The 23,220-nt window shown below is 44.0% G+C and overlaps 1 protein-coding gene across 1 annotated transcript in view; it reads left to right on the top strand.

Annotated features, from left to right (window-relative positions):
- The window catches only part of ARMC9 (armadillo repeat containing 9), a 417,510-nt gene that overhangs the window by 358,712 nt on the left and 35,578 nt on the right, over window positions 1-23,220 (top strand). Inside the window, exons 21-23 of the mRNA XM_086944561.1 lie at window positions 3,907-4,022; window positions 8,573-8,709; window positions 12,339-12,471. Coding sequence (XP_086800687.1) covers window positions 3,907-4,022; window positions 8,573-8,709; window positions 12,339-12,471 — 386 coding nt within the window. The remainder of the gene's footprint in view (window positions 1-3,906; window positions 4,023-8,572; window positions 8,710-12,338; window positions 12,472-23,220) is intronic.

Raw genomic sequence — 23,220 nt, 5'->3', positions numbered from 1 at the left:
CAAAAACACTTGCAACTCTTGTGTGTAATCGCTTTGTAGCAATGCCTTTTCTATCGCTCCTAAGCCTTGTTTATGTTTTATTGAAGTGTAAAGTGCCTTTACATCTATGGTAGCAAATGTTATGGGCTGGTCTTTGTTTCTCTTTAACGCCTTTAATTTGTTGAGGAAATCCGTGGTGTCTTTTATATATGACTTAGTTTTGATGACCAAAGGCTGTAAATATCTATCCAGAAATTTCCCTATTGGTTCATGTAGACTTTTTTTGTGGATACAATCGGACGACATGGTGATTGTTTTTAATCCTTATGCACCTTAGGTGTCATGTACAACGTGGGACTTGCTGGATGATCCTGTGTTAAGTATTTTCTTGTTCTGTCATTAATGACTCCTCTATCTAGGGCTTTTTGTAAGATAGTTTGTAATGTTTTTTTGATCTCCAGAGTCGGATTGAAGTTTATTTCCATATATGTGTTTTCATCTTCCAAATGTTTGGTAACTTCTGAATGATAGTATGATTTGCTTAGAATTACCAACGCTCCCCCTTTATCTGCTTTATGACAGATGATTTTTTCATTGCTTGCTATGGACTTGAGTACTCCGAATTCTTTGCTTGTCATGTTTGTGAGTTTGCATTTCTTTCTTGTGTTTAGTTGATGTATGTATTTTTTGCAAAACTGTTCAAAAAGGTCGATTGTCTTATGACTAACCGGTGGCATATACGTGCTTGGTGCTTTCAAACCTTTTAATTGGTCGGTTTGATCTTTCTGGGTTTCTCCAATGACGTTATCGAAAAAATGTCTCAATCGTATTTTTCTAGTCAATTTAAAGAGGCTAACCTCAAGTTCCAACATGTTAGTGTGAGCATAGGCACATATGATGTTTCTTTCTGTAAAACATTGATCTGTTGTGGGCTTAACTCGCAGTCTGATATGTTTAATACTAGGTTGTTCAGATCATCTAAGTTTGTTGATTCTTGGTTTTGTCCTTCTTTGCGGTCACATTTCTGGTTTGTGGTTGTCCCGTTTCTCTTTCTTTTACCAATTCCCCTCCGGGGTCTTCTTTTTCTCCGGGGACTCTCTCTAAAAAAGGGCTCGAGGTCGCTGTTTCCTGTGGGGTAGCTCCTGTCTGATAACTCTCCCTATCTTGAGGTGTTTTTTCACTATCCGTCGATGACGTGTCGGTCTGTGATGTGTATACTTTGGTCTGTCTTCTTCTCGCATATATTTCCGCCCACTTATAAACTTCTTCCAGCTTATAATCAAGCGTATCTCTCCTAAATTTTCGAGAGCTGGTGCAGGTTTCTGAATGCAGTGAGAGCGACTTCTACCATCACAGGCCACTTGAAGAAATGGAAACACTTTAGCCTCTGGGTAGCGGTAACCATTATTGATCAACTGCCTCATGACATCTGACTTTGCCTCTGATGCACCTTGAAGAATCTGACCTAAACATTCTCCAATCAGAGTCTTTTTAGCAGCTGTTTTGAGATATCTTGGAATACTGAACACAACACCACTCTTCTCGACTGGAGTGTTTAAAAAATTCATGCCAGGAAGCTTTCACATATGACCTCCAGCAGCCAGAAATCCACCATGTTGGGAGCTTAAACACTGTCTTATGGGCTCTTATAATCCACCCTTTTGAGCCCATCTATAAAGCATCACTTCAAATGCTTTCATGAACCACTGCCTTTCTTTTAGCCCTCACCTCAGCAAGGCGCGTGATTCAGGCGTCTTCCAGCAAGGCATCCTTCCTTAAACTTTAACAAAGGTAAGCGTTCACCAACTAAGAATCCAAAGTTCATCCTGAAGGTTCTCATGACTTTCACCTCAAAGAAATCAAAACATGTCTTTATCAACATTGACAACCTACTACATCAGCAGAAAGAGCACTACATTCTTTAGATGTGAAACTCTGTTTGAAAGTTTACATTGATTGCATAAAAGACTTTTGTAAACTGACCAACCCTATGCACCCCTCAGAAATGTCAACAGAGATAACCCTCTCTCAAAATAAGGCATTGAGGCTGGCTCACAGCTTACAGCTTTTGTCTGTGGCAGGGCTGGTTGCCCTTTAAGGGGTAGTATCAAATCACACTCCAATAAATGTATGGTGGCCAAAGTGCTATCAATTGATGAGTGCCTTTAAAACACATTTGTAAAACAGCAACTTGGATTTCGATGCAAACCTTTACCCAGGCTTCACTACATTGATAAGCAGCAGTGGACAGGCGGGGGGGTGTAACTTGTTTCCATAAGGTGAGACTTATTTCCACCTATTTTACTTCCATATTAGTAAACTGCTTTGGTAATTGTAAGCCAAACATGGTAATCTATGAAAGATCCAATGATGAGCAAGAAGAAAAAGTTGCTTACCTGTAACTTTAGTTCTTGAGCACTGAGATATTTTTTAGATTCAAATGCACCACCCTTCTTCCGCGTCCAGGAAGCTGCCACATGAATGCAGCTGAACTCTGAAAATGTGACAGTTGTGTCTCTGAGGAGAGTTGTAACCCTGCGCTGTTCCACCTGATAGGCCTGGCTATGGGTCGTAACATGGGGTGGATGGGGTTCTTGTATGCTGAGGAGGTTTTCAGTGTTCATTGCCGCATTGTACACTGCAGTGTTAACAGTGACTATCGAGGGTTGCCTCTCTGATATAGGGGAATAATTTAAGCATGTGAATGTACGAAAGATACGGATATGGAAGAACCCTAGTTTTACTGGAAACTGTTACGACAGCAAGCACAAGAAAGCCAACAAATTACAACGCTGTACTAGCAAGTGCTGGGATTGATCATGGGTAGCAAATGCTGGCTAATAGAATTAAAGTACTCAAAATCCATCAAGGAGAAACAGATTGGGTTCTTGTTCTCGGGAACGGTGTGGAAAGGATAGGTATACCAATCAGAAGCGCCGGAGTTAGACAAGGATGAAAGCCCCCATGTATGTGCACAAGAATCAAAACCAACTGAGATTCATCTAAAGTAGGAAAGGAAAGCAGACCAACAGTGATCTTCAAAGTAGCTGGCGGAAGAGTCAAAGAGAGGGTCCGACAGAGGCACACAAAATGTAGGCCAAAGAATATCCGTGGTTCTGGACTTGGCATCAGAAACTATGAAGAAATGAACGGTTCTCAAGAAGATTATGAAAAAGTCTGGCCCACGGCAAGTGGTGGGTTTGGTATTGCCATCAAGGCTCTTCAAGGGATCGGAAGGCACAACTCTTTTAGGCGTCATTGCTCTCCTAGCTGATGTCACAGATGTAAGAAGAGAGCAATAGTTAGGGATAAAGGTAAAGGTCTCTGCAGGGCCATCCCCCAACTTTTTTCCTTCACCCTCCTGTTTTCTGAATCTGTTTTGTTGGCTTTTAGGACTCTGTGCACTTTGCCACTGCTAACCAGTGCAGAAGTGCTTTCGCTCTCTCCTTTAAACATGGTCAAATTGTCTTATACCCAATTGGCCATTCAGTTTACTTGTAAGTCCCTACTAAATTGGTACTACGTGCACCCAGGGCCTGTAAATTAAATGCTGCTAGTGGGCTTGCAGAACTGATTGTGTCACTGACCTGGGATAGCTGTCTAGTGCTGCCGATGGTAGGTTTGTTAATTGAAAAGCCAGGTTTTCAGCTTCTAGTGGAAATCAAGAAAGGAGGAAGAGACCCTGATGTGGGGTGGCGGGTCGCCTACTCTTTAGGAGAAATGTAAGAAAACCCCCTCCCTCCTGATCCTGTGTATGTGTGGGATGTGTGTGAGTAGGAGTCCTGCGAACCGGAGGTGCATGGGCAGTTGATGGAAGGAGATGCGACTGTTCAGCAGTCACAAATGAAGATGAAGTAATGGTTGTTGGTGTCTTTGCTCCCAGAATCCCACTCACTGCTTCCTCTTGTTCCTGTTTACTCGTTACAGATTATGACACACTCGCAAAAGGCAAAGAAAAAGATGTTCCCTGGAGTCCATCAGAGCATCGATGAACCTCTTCAGAGACCTGTCACCCCTAGTTATCACCGAGCAGCCTACCCTCCGTAAGTCTTTCAATTGGCTGGTGAAGTTATTTTGCTAAAACAAAGTACATATTTCGTTTTGGTAATCGTAACCAAACTAATAGAACTAGCATACACTTGAAGGCCCTAATAACAAAGGTGCAAATAGTACCAAAGTGGTATTTCTGTTGCAGTAATTACCAATACTATGAGCATCAGTAGTCCGGGGATGTAGGAATATGGCATACTCGAGTTGGACCCTGAGGGTGAACTCCGGAAATGGGGAATACCATAGCAATGCCTTATAGCACCCATTTTTTTAACAGAAATACCCATTTTTTTCATTCATTACACACCCGCAAATTTCAGTAGTTTTACCCTGGTGAAAAGTCTGGGGAGAGCGGTGCTTTGGAAGTTAGGCATGCCCACGTCTCCCATAGTTCCCCTTTCGGCCGGAAACTGTTGCGGGACAAACTGCAAACTACCCAGCGGTCAGAGCGGAGGCCTGAATTGCTATCAATAGGGGGAGGTGGAGGTCCTTCATAGAGAGTGGAGTGAAAGCAAGGAGCAGTCCTTGGGTGAGTAGGAAAATGGGGGAAAAACTGTGAAACAACAGGCTGAAAGGTGAGTACTGCAGCTACAACTAATAATCAGTAAGTTCAATTATGTGTTGCAGCTGACACTTCAGCACATTGTATTTGATAGTTGATGGACACAAGTTCTTGCTTAACTTGAAAAACCGGTGCCACCCTGCCGTAGAACTTTTTTTCTGTTTGCTTTGGATTTAGCATCGTTGGATTTGACAAGCTGTGGGTCCACAGAAAGCAATTCTCTTGGTTCTTACTCCGGTTGCTACTGGCACAGGCAGGGTGCCGCACTAGCGATAGTTTAAGGGGGCTATTGCCCAGGCCTACCCAGCTACCGGGACATTGTGCTTTCTTGCAGCTGATTATTCTTATCTGACTCCATAATGTGGCAGGCACTACTAGCTTCACCTGTTAAATCCATTCAGCTCCCTTCACATTTGGGCTCCTTGTCCCCAAAGTGTGTGGTGTGATTTATGTGTGTAGGAGACAGAGAGATGCTTGAATCCTGTTCATTGAAGACACAAAGCTTGGAAATCATTATAGAGGGCTTGGCTTCAAAGAAATGAAGAAGGTTGGCTTATCAGCATGCTACAGGCCTTGTGCACCACCTGCCGCCTCAGTTCAACACCTAGGGCCCGATGTAGGTAATCTCGATTTACCTACTCTTAAATACCGAATCATACCAATTCGGTATTTAAGAGTAGGTAAATTGGAAGTAGGCAGATGTAGGTAATTTTTCTTTTTCAATTACCGAATCTGTATGATTCGGTATTTACCGATTCGGTAATTACCGAATCAGTATTTGCCATTGATTCCTATGGGCTTCAAGGCCCATAGAATCAATGGCAAACACAGATTCTGTAATTATCGATTCGGTAATTACCGAATCAGTATTTGCCATTGATTCCTATGGGCCTTGAAGCCCATAGGAATCAATGGCAAATACCGATTCGGTAATTACCGAATCCTGCCAGGGGGAACGGGATGTCACTTTGACACCCTGTAGCGCCCCAATGTCAGGCTTGTGTGCCATGTGGTACACATACATGCCCTAAGGGCATGTCTGTGTGTCACATGGCACAGGTGTACCTGAATTCGTTATTTACCATGCAATAGTATTACATGGTAAATAACGAGTTCTTAGGGGCCTGTGGCACTGTTTAAAGCGCCACCTACATCTGCATTTACAGATTCAGTATTTTTACCAAGTCTGTATTTACCAATTCGGTAATTTTACCGATTCGGTAAATACAGATTCGGTAAAAATACAGAATTCGTAAATACATGCCCCCTACATTGGAAAAGGCATTTACCGGTCGGTAACAGCCAAATTCGGCCGTTACCGACTGGTAAATGCCTATCCACATCGGTCCCCAAATGCCTTGTTTGGTTATGGGTGACGGAACCATGGATAATTGCTAAGGGAAGAGCTCCTCGGATGAGTTGGGTTGGACCAACTGAAGTGAGGTGTTCATGTCACTATTCCCCCTCTGATTCAGTGCTTCCAAAACTTTTTAGACCCACCACCCACTTTGTAGAACCACAAACGTTTGCGACCCACCTAGCTTTAATGGACGTGAACTGGGCAGTTTTTTTAATATAACCAAAGCATCATGTGACAGTACACAGTCATTTGAAGACAACACATGTACCAATGAAATTGACTCTAAATGTGCTCAGAAATACAGTTTTACTGATCAAAACTATATTGCACACAAATGATAATGTGTGGTGGTCAGGTTTCAGTGAATATTTCTCATTTGTGAATCTCCAAGTAAAGAGGTTTGATTTGTTTTGATCCTATTAAAATCTTTACATCCATCACACTTCAGAATTACAAAAAATGTGCTTAGTTTTTCTTTACTAACTGCTGAATGTGTACAGTTGATTTACAGATATTTAAATTTTGATTTGTTACCAAAAAATGAAATCCTTCAACCTTTTCTTTCACACACTTCAAACCCCAGCAAGATTGTCACATAATTCACTTTACTCTTCTTTCTCCGACTGCAGGGACAGCAGTTTGTAAACACCAATCCCTATGTTGAAAAACATAAGCAGCAATTTGTTAGAAGACATAGCCTGACATTTGACCTCTGTCTTTGAAGCGCAGCAAATGTGACGAGATAATACAAAATGTAAAGGCATTTTTATTTGTTGCTTGGACTTTCACGACTCAACAAGATTTAGCTCAGGACCCACCAGTAGGTCGCGACCCCCAGCTTTCCTTCCCATTTTGAGGTTTTCTATCACATTCTTCTGGAAAGAATTGTCTCCAGCTGATAAGCCCCAACCATCCCACATTTTGTTTTAACCACATCGATGCTAGTGTTATTTTCCTCCTGTGCTGGTTTATTGAGTTTCTCATTGTTCATGACGAGCTCAGCTCGTCATGAGTGTATGGAGGTGTACACCATGACGAGCTGAGCTCGTCATGAGCGTCCAAGGAGTTCATGAATCATCTTTATTAGGTACAGAAGTCCTGCTCATGAACTGGATATCCGTCCAAAACTATGAGCTTCTTGGTAAAGCTCAGCTTGAGCTGAATGATCTGAAGAGTCCTTGCTAGAAATGGGATTCCACATTCTCAGCGTAGCTACTGTTGTGATAGCGTCCATCTCCTCTACCATGGCTTCCAGCTAGGAGAACTCCCTGTTCCTGGGGATTTTATATTTTCATTTGCCCCTAAAATGCCCTAGCCACATCCGGAATTACCACTCTTCAAGTACCAAAGCTTTCACCTTGAGAGTGTTCGGTGTGGGAAAAGTGGCTTTGTCTGAAACGACAATTTTTTTTCTGAAATGGGAACTATAATCTGTTCCTGTGGTGGGCCATAGGCCATGCCAGACAAGTGGGGTATCGTTTTTATCGGCATAAACGCGGAAAAGCTGGGAGGTAGGTATTTTGTGGATCTCCAATGATTACAGAACTTTCCATCTCAGAATATGTGTGATTTTAGCCAAAGCTTAGTGTTTGCATGGCATTCTGGGTCAGAAAAAATTGTGGTATCCTCAATATCACACCTCCCTACACTCTCCAGAAGCGTGCGGGTTTGCTGAACTTCACTGGGTGGCGGCTTGGCCAGGCACTGCTTGTACCCTCCCATATTACGTCCCTGAAGACATGTTCACTGACTGGAATGATAACATCCCTCATGACATCATTGTAAATACACTGTCCATGACGGGGCGCCAGTTATAGTTACTTTAGAGCACGAGTTAAAGTTACTTGAGACAACTATAAAAGATGAATTTCAGTGGTTTTGTTAGTTTAAAACTGAGTTTCAACTGCAATTTTCACCTAACTATAATGTTTCTTTAACCTTTGGTATATTCAGTGAATGTGGATCTATACAGATATCAGGCGATACCAATGCTTTGCGTTATTGAAGCATGAATGGTAAAGTCCTGCGTGGTATTAAAACACATTATAATGCCTGGAGGGTAAAGGCATGCCTTGTAAAAGCATGTATGGTAAAGTCTGATATTCATATCATCTGCTGCTTCTATAAACTTCTACCCGACCCATCTATGTACCGGTGATGTCTGGCGGGGTTGGGGTCATTTCCAGCCCTTTCATTGACTAAAGTAAGCTGGTGGGTGCTTGGGTTGACCTCGATCTCTTCAATGGACTCATCGCGTCCGGTTGGGTTGGTGTTATCTCAAACACTTCCCTTAGTACCATCTAATGAATGTACCTGTAACTTGTTTTTTTGTTTAAATAATTTTTATTGAAATTTCAGAATGAAAAAAATAATACAATGACAAGTATGAAAATCAATTCATGGGTAAAGATTGCAAAACGTTGGTATAACTATTAGAATAAATAAAAGACATATAAAAAGAGAATGATATTTGTAGTCATGTTTACTACAATGTACAAATGCCTGTAATAAAGTAATAATGAAGGATTTGTATGTGAATGAATTGATGTCCTTAGTAAAAAGAAATGATGTGTCTTTCATGTCACATCAATTGATTCCGAGGGCTTTCTTTTTCCCCTTAGACCAGAGAGCTCGTCGAGGTCACGACAAGCACCAAGTCCTATAAGAGACGGCAGGATTCAGTTCCAGCAAATCTCCAGGCCACCAACGCGGAGTGGAAGCAGGAGCAGCATCACGGAGTACTGCATCTCCTCTGCATGTAAGTACCCAAGCGGGTACTGTGTGTCCTGGAATGATTCCTGGACAGGCTGCTCGGTGCTGTGTGAAAAGCTCTTCTCTGGACAGGCCCTTATCTTTGTGGTTAGATGCTATGGGGATTTTCTGATTTGCCATAAGATTAGTCTGCTAAACATTTCTATTCTTGTTCCTATAATTTTGACCCATGTTCCACAATCAACAATAGCCTAGGTGGCAGAGGAAGACCATAATTTCCCTATGAAGGGTTGACCTAGGTAGAATACATACACACACCACCTCTTAAGTGATCGGTAGACTTTACTTTAGAAGGTGACGCGCACCATTTCACAGCGTACGATAATGTAAGTGTGATTTAAGATTTGACCTAGCAGGCTTAAATATAAGGCACTCGGAGAGTTCAGCAAAAGTGTCAATGAGCTGCTATTCTTTGCCCTCATCAACTATTGGCAGCTGCAAGGGGGTGGTTTCCAATATGAATATCTTCTTGTTGGGTTGGCAGTGGTTGTTTAAACTCACTGTCAGGTACATGCATCATTGTTGCCGTTTGCGATTCCTTAATTGCGAAAATTAAGGAATCGCAAACGGCAATGCATCAAAAATTCGCAATTTTTTTAGCGATTCCTTATTTTTCTTTAATTGCGATTCACAATTTGCGAATCGCAATTAAGGAATCCCTTCCTATTGATTCCTATGGGCCAAAAAGCCCATAGGAATGAATGGGAAGACAATCTCAATTTGCGATTCGCAATTAGCTAAACGCAAATTGAGATTGCGATTTCAAGGGTGCAGGGGTGTCCAAAGGACACCCTGTTGCACCCCTGAAATCAATCTATCCACATATGTTGTGCACACACATGCCTAAGGGCATGTGTGTGCACAACATGACAGTTTTAAAAATGCACAAAATTGCATTTTTCAGATTTTTTGCAAATTACCATGAGGTCTAACCTCATGGTAATTATTTCCTCCTAATCGCAAATTCGCAATTTTTTTAGGTGTCATGCATTGCATTTAAGGAATCGCAAAAAAAAGCGATTTCTTGTATTTTTGATTGATGCATCCCAAATAGTGATTTAGGAATCGCAAACGGACGAATTTTGCGATTCGCACAGTTTGCGATTCCTAAATCACTTGATGCATGTGGCTGTAAGTTGTTTATCATCTTTAGTGCACAGTTGTGCACTTAAAGCCCTGTAATGACCAGTAGGAGTTCACATGCACGAGCGCTTCTGTAGTCACAGAAAGTCAGAACACACACACAGTTGCCGTGTTGGGCACAGTTTCTCCATGAATTGATCCCCAGCTGTACAAATCCCTAGACTGACTGACTGAGACCATCTCTCCACATGTGTCCCTGTTAAGGCTACACCACATGTGTCCCTGTTAAGGCTACACTGCCCACTCACTGCTGGCTTTGAGCAGAGGCCCAACCCTTTGAAGGATGAAATTGACTGACTGGAACCTCTGTTCCTCAATGAAAGAAAAGCATCTATGATTATGATGAATGAGGTGAGTTGACAAGGTACACAACACAAAGAGGTGTTCATAAAGTTATCAGCACCCACCAATGCCCATCCTGTCTCTACTATCACCCCTCGGGAATCTATGCTCTCCCAGCCCTGGCACACCTCATTTCACCACACTAAAGCGATCTTCCTCACCTAGTCCATGCTAGCTAAATTCAGTGTCAACAACAATACTTACTAAACCTTTAAATCTTCACCTATTGACAAGCATCACCCACATTTCTAGATTCTCTGCGTGCCACACGCCACATCTGTGCAGCACATGCAGCTGTAAGGAAACTTGCCCCAGGGATCCCTGATTATGCAGCTCGAATGCCAGATTTAGCTGCATTGCTGATATTGTAATCACCAATCCTTTTCACTCATGTTGCCCACTCTGTGCCTTCATCACCCTCCTCAGTCATGGATTACAGGATGTCCCCTCCACACTGATAATACCGCGTTCACCCACTCCCCAAGTGTCTTTAGAAAAAGAGGACAAGTTAAGATTTTTTAATGCAAACCATCCACAACTCCCCACTAACAGCTCTGACCTCTCCACCCCATGGTCTGAGCATATCCTTGCAGCCTGCTCCCTCATTCCCGTTGTGGTTGCTAGTGCAGATCCCACACCTTCGCTTTTGTTTGTCCTCTTATGTGGCATCTTCATCTTTCATCCGTGTTCAACCTCCTGGGTGACTCCAATTGCTTTTTACCTCTCATGGGCGGGAACTTCCGTTCAGTCTCTGTGTCTCCAATGACCACAAGCTCTTTCTCGCTCAACTCTCTTCTTCTCTGACACATGAACCCCTCGTCCTGCCTATGAATACAAGTGATAAAGGAGACCTCATCCATTCCCTCACTTTTCTCCCCACTTTTACTCTTCGAAACACTACAGAATGGTTTGACTCACTCAATAAAATCCGATGATGTTGTTGATCTGCCTTCTGTGCAGTCAGCACCTTCACTCCCTGAGCAGGCGTTCCATCCCCGTTTCACTGCCGCCATGATCTCTATACACAGACGCTGCCAGACTGCAGCTGGAGCACCAAAGGTTCACACCATCCTGGAATCTAGGCCTGGGGAAGAGGCAGAGAAAGCACACTAAGGATCTGCCTTTATTTAGGATATGTCAAGAAGGTCCTCTCCGGGGTCTGCTGGCTGACGCCAATGCTACTTCTCCTCGTCAAGCTCAGGGTAGCCATCCATTAGGATTGGGGGCGGGCTCCTATGAGGGAAGCGGGGCTGGGTGACGCAGCGATGTGCCATGAACTGCTAAACGCATACTGGGAACTCATGCCCGCATGAGCCCGACCTAGAGAAATTTGGTCTCCCCTGAAACGCTATCTCCAAACACTAAGTGACTCGGGGGATCCCCCCTGCTATAACGTTCTCTCTTAAGAGATTTACTATCCTACACCTCTCCTGCCTGGCGCCGACTCGCCTGTACGCCCCACTGCGCATGGTGAGCGACTTCCCAACATGATTTGACCGGATGCATCTACTTCAACTCTAACCAACATTTTACAGGTGGATCAATTTTGAGTGATTATGTCCCAGTTGAATCCTTTGCTTGTCTTCCCTACCACTCCCCCTCCCCCTTCCTTTTTAGCTCACTTACATTTTGCAAATGGAAATTTTATTCTATGGAATAAACTCTTTATTATATAATTGCTTTTTGTGCTGCTGCATTGTTTGTTGTACAACTCAATACATACAAAATAATAAAGGGATGTGTCTTTACAAATGCTGCCCACAGGGACCACCTCTGGGTACAACATGGAGCTTTTCATCACTCTACACTGAGATTACAAGGTGGCGGAAGAGAACCCCTACTCGCGCAATACCATGGGCATAGCCACAAAGTGTTTGGACTAGGAATAAAGTTTTAGATATTATTTGTTAACATTTCTCCCGCCCGTGGTAAAAAGTGATCTCTAAGAATCCTGCTTAGAGCACACTATATGGTGCAGCGTACCCCGGCACGCCATCATGGGCAAGAATGCTAGCAGTAATTTCCTGTTATTCTCCTAATGTTGATGGGACTATTTTAATTAGGATTGCGATTATGAAAATGATTTTATCCCACTGTACACTGATAGATATCATTGCCTCCAATGTGCAGCCATAGAAACCGAATCCTCAAGGATGTTCTCACCAACGTACAGAACAGAGCAGCACCTGAAGGGGGCCGGTGAACCCCTCTCGCCTCGCGCCATGGACCTCAGTCTGGAGAAGGGCAGCGGTCAGGCCAGCACGTAAGAGATTGTCAGCCGAAGCTGCTAATGTCATATCCTGCTGTTTTTAGGCTTGGTTTCTTGAATGAATTCATAATCAAAAATGTTTAGATATAATAAGATTGCTATACTATACAATAAGATTATAGGACTCTGAAATGCCAGGCTTTGCTATTGGCTGAACGAGAAAGGAATTCCAGTGTCCTGCTTCTGGATTGGAGCATACCTTTGAACATTCTCATTTTGCATTTTGCATGCAGTTGTCATTGGTGAAACAGATAGAAATACATTTTTCTGTATTAAAGACATTTTTAAAGTAGGCACAATGTAACCCAGTTTTAACAGAAGGAGGGCTAGAGAAAGGTTAGAGACCTGCAAGGATTTGCTCCCCTAGTGAGCTTATTAAACTCAAAATGGAACCCTTGGGTCTATTAATATTGTTCAACCTTGGTGAAGTGCGCCCTTTAAAGGACGATTTCCCTCACCCACCGTAGATAGCATGCTTCATCATTGTGAACCTCCTCAACACTGTGATGCCTACTCATGGTATAGGCTACAAACCCCTCATTGAGAGGGAGGAACTCGGAGACGTTTTGTTGAAAGAGAGGTATAATAAATACCCAATTGATGAGCTATGGGTGATGAGGGCAGCCGTTCAAGCGAATGTGATGATTAAAACTAACTACAGGGCTCACAAGTAACTTTATTTGGACATCCCTTGGCTAGGATTAAAAAACAAGAAGGCACTGTGGGAGTAATTAAACCTGCTTTAGTGTCACAAAAAGGTCGACATGTTTCAGCCTGTAACCCTCAAAATGTGTTGCAGCTTTCTTCTGGAACCAAAAGTCAGTGCTGGTGGTCAAAATGCTCAATTCAAAAGACAAATTATATTGATAACATTGACAAAACCATTTAGTGATTCTATGAGACGTCACAAGGTGGATTGACTGGCTGTAACCGGCTATTGTCGGGGATCATGGCTCAACTCACACCCTGGCATGGGGCTCAGAAGGCTCTGTTCTTACTACTGAGCTCCTGCCCGCCGTTCGCCACGCCAAGGATATGTTTCTTTATTCATGCACTGAATGACCTAACAAGCCATCACTTTCAAAATAGTTCAACTGATCCACTCACACTCCAGGAAATTTTGTTGCAAGGTTTATTTAATCTAGTGAGTAACAGCCATCACCTTCAAAAGCTCACAAACCAACACGTTTCAACCACTTGGTCTTGATCAGGGTTAACAGTGATCCACCTGTTGAGTCTATTTATACACATAAGCCTATACTGCCTGTAATGATGATCTTTAATAATCAAACAGGCAGTAATGAGGCATTTTGGGAGGTGTTGTTTACTAATTATAGTGATTATTAATTAACTTGTGAAAAAACTAAAATAAGTATACAATTTGTACTTTACATGAAGTCCTCATTGGTCTTATTGTCACTTGAGGTTTTTCTGTTTGATTATTTCAGTTCAGAAAATCGATCTTGGCTCTGTAGTTAATTGTAAAGCGTATACTACTGGGAGACCTAAATTTGTATAGACTTTTGATAATAAGGAAATGAAAGAATTATGACTTACCCGTGAGTACGACCCGACTTGTTGTCAAGGTTGTTGGAATAAATTATAGTGCGTGGCTCTGCCGTAATTGGGACCGCACTGCCATAGACGCCCCATAACATCCAGCGAAAGGGAGCCGTTGATGAGACACACACACACACCATATATATATATATATATATATATATATATATATATATATGTGTGTATATATATATATATATATATATATATATATATATTCAATGAAAAAACCATAGGTTATAGGCCATATATAGTTAGGAATTAGCATTTACAAAACCTTATTTTACTCGCATAAAACCATTGAAATTCCATATATAGTTAGCTAACTATAAGCGCTAACTATATATCGCGCACCCGCAATCCACTGCTGATGATGTCACATATTACATCATTCATGACATGGTCAGTGACATCACTGATGACATCACTGATCACAACATCCAGTGATTGTATGTGTCTGTAAAGTTTAAATATGTTTCACATATTGAAGAATGAGTGGATGTATAAGTGTCTGGATGAAGAATTTAGTAGGTGCATGACTGACTGTATGAGTGAGTGATTAAATGTGTCTCACTGAGTACATGGGTTAGTGACTAAACTGTCTTAATTCGTGCATCAGTATGTTTGATGTTGTGTAAGCTGCTGCATGTGTTGATCAGTAGCTATAAGAGTGGCCATATGGGTTATTGATTGGTTGCCCAAATATTTGAATGGGAGGCTGAGTGTGTGTGTGGGTGGCTGGGAGGTGCGTGACTCTGTGCATAGATGTGTAAGCAGTTGATTCACTAGGAGTATGAGTTCAAGAGTGCATGTGGAAACAGCTATATGGGCGGTTGACTGTGCATGGGTGTGTTGGTGAGTGAATGGATTTCTCATTGCTACATGTGCAAGTAAGTACGTATGTAAAACACAATACATGTGAGAGTTGAGATATATAAATAACTGAACATAAGAGCCAGTGAATGTGTGAGTGGCTGTATCGATCACTGTGAGCTTGTATCAGGGATTATATAAGAGAGTAAATATGTGTTATTATATGTTTGAATAAGTAAGATGTGTATAACTGTATAGTTGAGGAAATGGAGGTGTGATTGATTCTTTGCATGACTGACTAGGTGTGTGAGTAACTCCATGGATGAGTGACAGTCTGTGAGTGTCTGTTTATACTGAGTGTATGTAAGGTTATATTAGAGTCTGAAGAGGTTCATTGTATTATCACATGAGTGATGTGATCAGTGATGACAAATGAGATGTCATCAGTGATGTCATTTGAGTTGTCATCAGTAATGTCATCAGTGATGTCATTTGAGATGTCATCATTGATATCATTTGAGTTGTCATCAGTGATGTCATTTGAGATGTCATCAGTGATGTCATCAGTGATGTCACTGACCATGTCATGAATGATGTAATATGTGACATCATCAGCAGTGGATTGCGGGTGCGCGATATATAGTTAGCGCTTATAGTTAGCTAACTATATATGGAATTTCAATGGTTTTATGCGAGTAAAATAAGGTTTTGTAAATGCTAATTCCTAACTATATATGGCCTATAACCTATGGTTTTTTCATTGAATTTTCAAGGTTTTGTAAATGCAAATTCCTAACTATATATCCACTATAACCTATGGTTTTTTCTGTGAATTTCATTGGTTTTTTAATAGCAAATATGAAAAGCTTTAAAATGTCAAGTACGTGATAGATAAAAACATTTTCGTATTTATGCACGCTGATGTGCTTTGAACGCTGCCCCCCCCCCCCCTCCCCTCTTTTGCCTTAGTAGTACTCTCTCTTTGCAGATACTGAAGGGTAGTTAACGCAGGCCTTTACCCCCGTTGTAATCCGTCGTGCCTCCTTGTCTCTCCATTTGATTGATTGTTGTCCAAGCATTTACTGTTTTAGAATTGGTTCTCTTTGGATCATTCTCTATTTACAAACAAGCACAAAGTCGCAATACTCTGTTTAGTCTTTGCAGATAGTGAAAAATCGTGTAAAAAAATAAAAGTAATCGAACAAAATCAGTAGGCCACTAATTGGATCTCTTTTTGACCTCGCTAAAATAGAAATATTAGGAACAACCCTTCTTGAGAAATACGAAAATAGTGAGATGAACTGAGCTCCACACCATGAGGGCTGCAAGACAGCTCGGCTCCATCACCCATCCCGCACAAAATAACGACAAACCCTATGCAAATATTAAAAATATAGACAACACACCAGCAAAGAAACAGGGTAAAACATTTTATTAAAAAACTATTTACATAACGTTGGTCTATAAGATGATGTCAGTAGTGGACCGATGTGTGAATAGATCGAAAACAGCACAAGGCTCCAAGATCCGGATAGCAAGCTCCTGGATGTTGGGTGCCATAGTTTAGAGTTCTGAATTTCAGCCTTTTTCAATGCCTGTGCTTTGTTGAATCAAAATGGCGGCTTGACACAAAGCTAACTCAAACGTTGTTACTGATGCTATGCAGACCAAAACTGGTTTTCAGTTTGTACATTTTTCTAGATTTTTCAATCCAAGTTTGGTTGACTTTGTAGAACGATGGCTTCAGATTTTCAACATACGGTGTGGTGGCGCTGACTGGGAGGGGGCGCTTCGCTCCTGCCCCCTCCCCAAGTAAGATTTTCATACGTGAAAGTACGTTAATGGTTTTGGTCCCTGAGATGCTTCGATGTCACTACCATTCTCAAATAGCATAAGTTCTGGATGTTGGGTGCCATAGTTAAGAGTTCTGAGCAGTGCTTGTAACACTGTCTGAAGCTTATTTCCACCTACTGCAGCTTCACTATTCTCAAAGTAAGTGAGTGTCGTTTGTGGACCTGACTGCATTAGAAAACAATGTGATATGTTACCTTCCTAAACAGCTTGACGGAGGCCCCTGAGGGGCGGTGTGATGGCCATGGACTCGGAGAAGACGCTTGGCTCCGACACCCTCCCCAAGTCTTATAGCACTGGTGTAGCCTGAGATCGCCCCCGACATAGGCGGCCGGCTCCCGGGGTCCGGCGGAACTTTTTGCCTTTTGATGACTCTTCAATTCTGGACCTTGTCCCACAATCCGTTTGACCTGAAGACAAGCTGTAGTGGTGCGCCCCTTTATCGTTTTAGTTGCTATTCCGCCCGCTTTTGCTACACTGTGCCTCTTCCGCCATTCAGCTGTTTTCCGCCCGCTCTTGCGACTACAGCGTCTCGCTCACCATGTAGTTGAGATGCGCCCGCTCTTGCGGTGCAGCGATAGGCGGCTGCCACAGGACTCTCAAAATGGCGGCCGGCTCTTCGGTTTTGGGCCTGGTCCACTAAAATGGCCCTGGGACACATTTGGAACTCGGACGCTTGTCTGCTAGGGCTTGGGTCCCATTCTCGAAAAGCGTCCCCTCAGCCGTGAAGATTCTACAAAAGTCTTGGGGGCCTCCGACTCCCGCAGGCTTCTGGTGGGGAGCGGCTGCCATGATTGCTCGTGGAATGGCCACGACGGAGCTACGAGATGGTAGTGGTCTCATGCTGACGCCAGCTTTAGTCTGAAACATCCAGAAACACTGTAGACTACCAATTCGATCAGTTCCGGTAGCGCCCCAACATGACCCGGAAGAGAAGAACTTGCCCTCCCCTCTTTGACTGATGGTTCTTGTTGCCTGTCCCCTCTGTTGTCATTTAACAGAACTTTTTGGACTGCTGAAAGGGGTTGTGTTCTGAACGCTGGTTGGTGGAGACATTTAGACTATATTCTTGACCTACGTTGTCGCGTAATGCGTTTTATGACACGCCGCGTTAGCGCACCCGGAAGTGATCCGAGGCGCGGCGCGCAGCGCGTAACGTAAGCATAACAGGTCATGTGACTTGTTAATAAAACTTTTCATTGGTTCATTTTACTTTTGTTAATTTAATGATGAAAAGCTTGGTCATATGACCTAAAAATTACGCTTTTTATTATTTTCGAACAATATTTTTTTTTCAAACATATGTTATAATATTCCAGGCTAATGTACTTTCCCGGAAAATTTACAACTGTCTTGCAAGTAAAATATATTCCTTTTTCGAGAAAGAGGGCGTTTCTTCCTTCCATGACGGAGCCGTTGAGTAAAAGAGATTCGGCCTGCTGTCTTAGTCGCCGATACGCCTGATTATCAGATTCTTATCGATCACTTTATGTTGCAGACATGAAAAACACAACTGCCCTTCACCATTTATCTTTACTGCGTTCCTACATATTATACCTTTTATCCGTCATGTAATTGGACTGCTTTATTTCACTTGCCTTTTACTGATTCGAAAACAGTCACTAAAAGTAAAAACTTTACAAATGAAAATACTACTACCGTGTTTTGTTTTAAAAACCTTTATTGTGAAAATGTCAGTATACAAATACGGGCCTATAACCACGTGGGCCGGCCACGGAGCAAACTGAAATCGTATATGATGAGGAGACATTTACACTGTAGAAGAACGTAACGAGCGGGCCATTAGGTGACAAGAACAAAGGTGTCTAACAGTTGCGGAATCGGTGGACGTACATTTTGTAATTAAAATACGACAGGGCCACTTACAATAACATTTTCTAGATATACATTTGCGGGCAAAGAGTTACGAGTCCCATTTATACCGGCGCCATTTTGGGCGAGGCCGGGCAGGTCCAAGATATAGTCAAAATGTCTCCACCAACCATCGGCCAGACCAGAACCCCTTTCGGCCCTTTATGCTACAAGATGGTGTCTTCCATTCAGAAAATATTGGTGGCAGCATTTTGAAAGGAAACAGAAACAGCCGTTCTCCTAGTGAGTTTCACATTGTTACATTTAGGAAGAATGTTGAAGAGTAGTATGTGGAAAATCTGAAGCCATTTTTCTACAAACTCTCAATCAGACTTGGATGGAGAAAAAAAAACCTGAAGAATGTACAAACTGAAAACCAATTTTTGTCTGTATAGCACCAACAGTAACGCTTGAGTCAGCTTTGTGTCAAGCCGCCATTTTCATTCAATCAATAGCGTCCCCCTGCACACATTCAGGGACCTGGTCGTGTCTTCAGATGAAACGCATTGTAGGAAAAGAAGCAGAAAGGAAAAGGAAAAAAGTTCCGCCGGACCTAGTGAAGCTGCAGCAGGTGCAAATAAGCTTCAGACAGTCTTACAAGCACTGCTCAGAACTCAACTGAGGCACTCAACATCCAGGACTTGCCATTCGGATCTTGGCGCCTTGTATTTTTGTTTTGTTTTTGATGGAGGGGAAACAACAAAAAAGAGACATTGAAAAAGGCTCAACAGTGCAGGGCGCCTTGTGCTGGTTCCGACCTATTCACACATCGGTCCGCTACTGACATCACCTCATAAACCAACGGGGCACCCCACGCCGACTTTCGGCGCAGCATTGTAGGATGGCCACACCAGTGCGGCAATTTTCTGGACACCACCTCGGTGCCATCCAGATCTCGGCGCGTTCATTCAATCAATAGCGTCCCCCTGCACACATTCAGGGACCTGGTCGTGTCTTCAGATGAAACGCATTGTAGGAAAAGAAGCAGAAAGGAAAAGGCAACAAGTTCCGCCGGACCTAGTGAAGCTGCAACAGGTGCAAATAAGCTTCAGACAGTCCTACAAGCACTGCTCAGAAATCTCAACTGAGGCACTCAACATCCAGGACTTGCCATTCGGATCTTGGCGCCTTGTGCTGGTTCCGACCTATTCACACATCAGTCCACTACTGACATCACCTCATAAGCCAACGGGGCACCCCACGCCGACTTTCGGCGCAGCATTGTAGGATGGCCACACCAGTGCAGCCACTTGCTGGACACCACCTCGGTGCCATCCGGATCTCAGCGCGTTCGAGTCACTGTGCCGGAAGAGTGACCGGAACTCAGCTGAACACGCCGTCTTTCGGCGCAGCATTGTAGGATGGCCACACCAGTACGGCAATTTGCTGGACACCACCTGGGCGCCATCCGGATCTCGGCGCGTTCGAGTCACTGTACCGCAAGAGTGACCGCAACTCAGCTGGACACGCCGTCTTTCGGCGCAGCATTGTAGGATGGCCACACCAGTGCGGCAATTTGCTGGACACCACCTCGGTGCCATCCGGATCTCGGCGCGTTCGAGTCACTGTACCGCAACAGTGACCGCAACTCAGCTGGACACGCCGTCTTTCGGCGCAGCATTGTAGGATGGCCACACCAGTGCGGCAATTTGCTGGACACCACCTCGGTGCCATCCAGATCTCGGCGCGTTGTGCTGCCTTCGGCCTATTCGCACATCGGTCCGCTACTGACGCCGCCTCACGTGCCAACGGATTTTCTACGCTTTTTGTAGCCCTATGTCGCATAACAGGTCATGTGACTTGTTTATAAAACTTTTCATTGGTTCATTTTACTTTTGGTTTCCTAAAGATGGAAGGCTTGGTCATATGACCTAAAAATAACACTTTTCATTGGTTTAGAACATTTTTTTTTCCCAAACGATGAAAGCCCCACCTTGTTTCTGGATCATTCAGACTGAAGCTGGCGTCAGCATGAGAGCACCACCATCTCGTGGCTCCGTCGTGGTCATTCCGCGAGCAATCATGGCAGCCGCTCCCCACCGGAAGCCTGCGGGAGTCGGGGGCCCCCAAGACTTTTATACAATCTTCACGGCTGAGGGGACGCTTTTCGAGAATGGAACCCAAGCCCTAGCAGGCAAGCGTCCGAGTTCCAAAGTGTCCCAGGACCATTTCAGTGGACCAGGCCTAAAACCGAGGAGCTGTCCGCCATTTTAAGAGCCATGTGGCAGCCGCCTATCGCTGCACTGCAAGAGTGGGAGCAACTCAACAACATGGTGAGCGAGACGCTGTGGCCGCAAGAGCGAGCGCAACTCAGCTAGATGGCCGCCACCTGGGGAGGCCCGTTCACGCCGGCTCCCCCACGCCCCCCCCCCCGGGCCGCCGCACGCCAATTTTCGGAGCAGCATTGTAGGATACCAAAACCAGTGCGGCAGTTTACTGGACATCACCTGGGTGCCTGTCGTACATGTTGTGTCAGCCATGTGACACTGGACACAGACCGCTACTGACGAGGCCTCCCCCCGCACCACCCGGGACGCCCCACGCTGTTTTTCTGTGCTGCATTGTAGGATCCCTAAACCAGTGCGGCACCCAGGCGACATCACCTGGGTGCCGTCCAGAACTCTGCACGTTGTGCTGCCTTGGGACTATTCGCACAACAGACCGCTACTGACGAGGCCTCCCCCCGCCCCACCCGGGACGCCCCACGCCAATTTTCGGAGCAGCATTGTAGGATCCCTAAACCAGTGCGGCACCCAGGCGACATCACCTGGGTGCCGTCCAGAACTCTGCACGTTGTGCTGCCTTGGGACTATTCGCACAAAAGACAGCTTCTAACCATTGTTGCTTTTTGTGTTGAGAAATGTTTAAATGTTTTTAGTTTTTGTTCCGTTTGTTAAAGTTAGTAGTTAATAAAGTTTTATAACCTTACTTTGTTGGAGTGTTATCTATTTTTTTAAAAACGGGTGAATGGGTCCTTAAATCGGGTTATTGTCATGTGTGGGCTTTGGAAGTGTGCTGCTGCAGGATCGGACATTTCAAACTCAAATGCACGTTCTTTTTCTTACCTTTCCGAAGCATGGAGCGCAATAGCAGGCAGAGAAAGGGTGATGCACGTGTTGAACACTACCTGACCTGGCAAGTTGCTGGCAGTGCCCCCCCGCCCGCTCCTGAAAAAGGGCACACACACACCGCCGCCCCGAGTACTTCACAAATCTTTAAAAGACCATGCGCTTGTTCATGAGGCTTAAATGGTTTATCACCTCTTCTAGAACCCCTGCATCGACCCTCTGACGTTTCCTGGAAAAATTACCATGTAACACAATACCAAGCCCTGTCAGCTGAAACCCCCAAGGAATCGTGGGGCATATTATCAAGGGGGTTTATCTCCGCTTTTTTGGCTTTAAAAACCATGAAAGCGGAGATAAAATTATTTCCCTATTATCAAGCTGTCGCTAACACCAGTTAGTGACAGCTAAAAGGAGATAGCGACCATCTTGGGCCCCGCTTTGCATGTCAGTGATACTTATCACTAATGACATGCAAAGTGGCGTGCCAAGATGTTAGCGACTGGAAACAGTCCCTAACATCGCTACCTTCTATTACCAACTTTTGGAGATATTCGCGCTAAGCGCGAATATCTCCAAAATCTAACACCTGCCCTGAGCAGTTCTTAGCCATGTTATCCAATGGGAGGTGGATAACATGGCTAAGAGCATTAGGTCGATAATACATGAATATCGCGGACTTTTCTGCGATAATAGCAAGGTTTATCTGCGATAAAAATCGCCGATGTGCGGCGATAATTTTTGTCTCTAAACAAGTTAGAGACAAAAATTATCGCTAGTTGTTCGTAATATGCCCCCGGGTTTTTGCTTGCAGAAATCGGGAGGCGGGAGACTAGCACTGAAATCAGTACTCACACGCCTGAATCAGGAGGATTGGCATGTCTGAATTCTCTACAGCTGGGGCCATAAACTACATCCGCAGGGTTAGGTGATAGCCTGGAACCAGCCTGGCATCTAAAATGGCTGCCGTGCACGACAAAATTGTGGCATTCGAAAAAAGGCAAGATGGCGCAGCCGCTGGAAGAGATGTATCAACATATATCAGCCTCCTCAGCCACCCTCAGGAAACATAGGGGATTAGGATATGTCTCCCGCACCCCCTTATACCTAGTACTTTAATTAACGAAGCACAAAATGGCGAATTCCCGTTTCGCTACCAGTTTGCGGCCCAGTTCGCGGCCCGTGAAGCGCTTCTACCGTGAAAAATCATTTTTATTTTTTTTTCCCCACGGGACCCTTTAATAACCCCAACAACATTCCTAGGGGGTCAAGAGGGGGATACCTTGCCCCCTTTCATTAAATTCCCCCTTAGTTTTTCACCTTTTCTTCTCTCTCGATCCTACCGAGAGACAAGATGGCGGCCGCTCCGGACTGTCACGCAGCAAAAAAAAAAAAAAAAAAACACGCACAGCCGCTGGAAGAGATGTATCAACATATATCAGCCTCCTCAGCCACCCTCAGGAAACATAGGGGATTAGGATACGTCTCCCGCACCCACTTATAACTAGTAATTTAATTTACGAAGCACAAAATGGCGAATTCCCGTTTCGCTACCAGTTCGCGGCCGCGCTTCTACCGTGAA

This window comes from Lissotriton vulgaris, chromosome 11 (assembly GCF_964263255.1).
Source record: "Lissotriton vulgaris chromosome 11, aLisVul1.2, whole genome shotgun sequence".
Classification (NCBI taxonomy): Eukaryota; Metazoa; Chordata; class Amphibia; order Caudata; family Salamandridae; genus Lissotriton; species Lissotriton vulgaris.
This window is presented reverse-complemented; position numbering and strand designations above follow the sequence as displayed.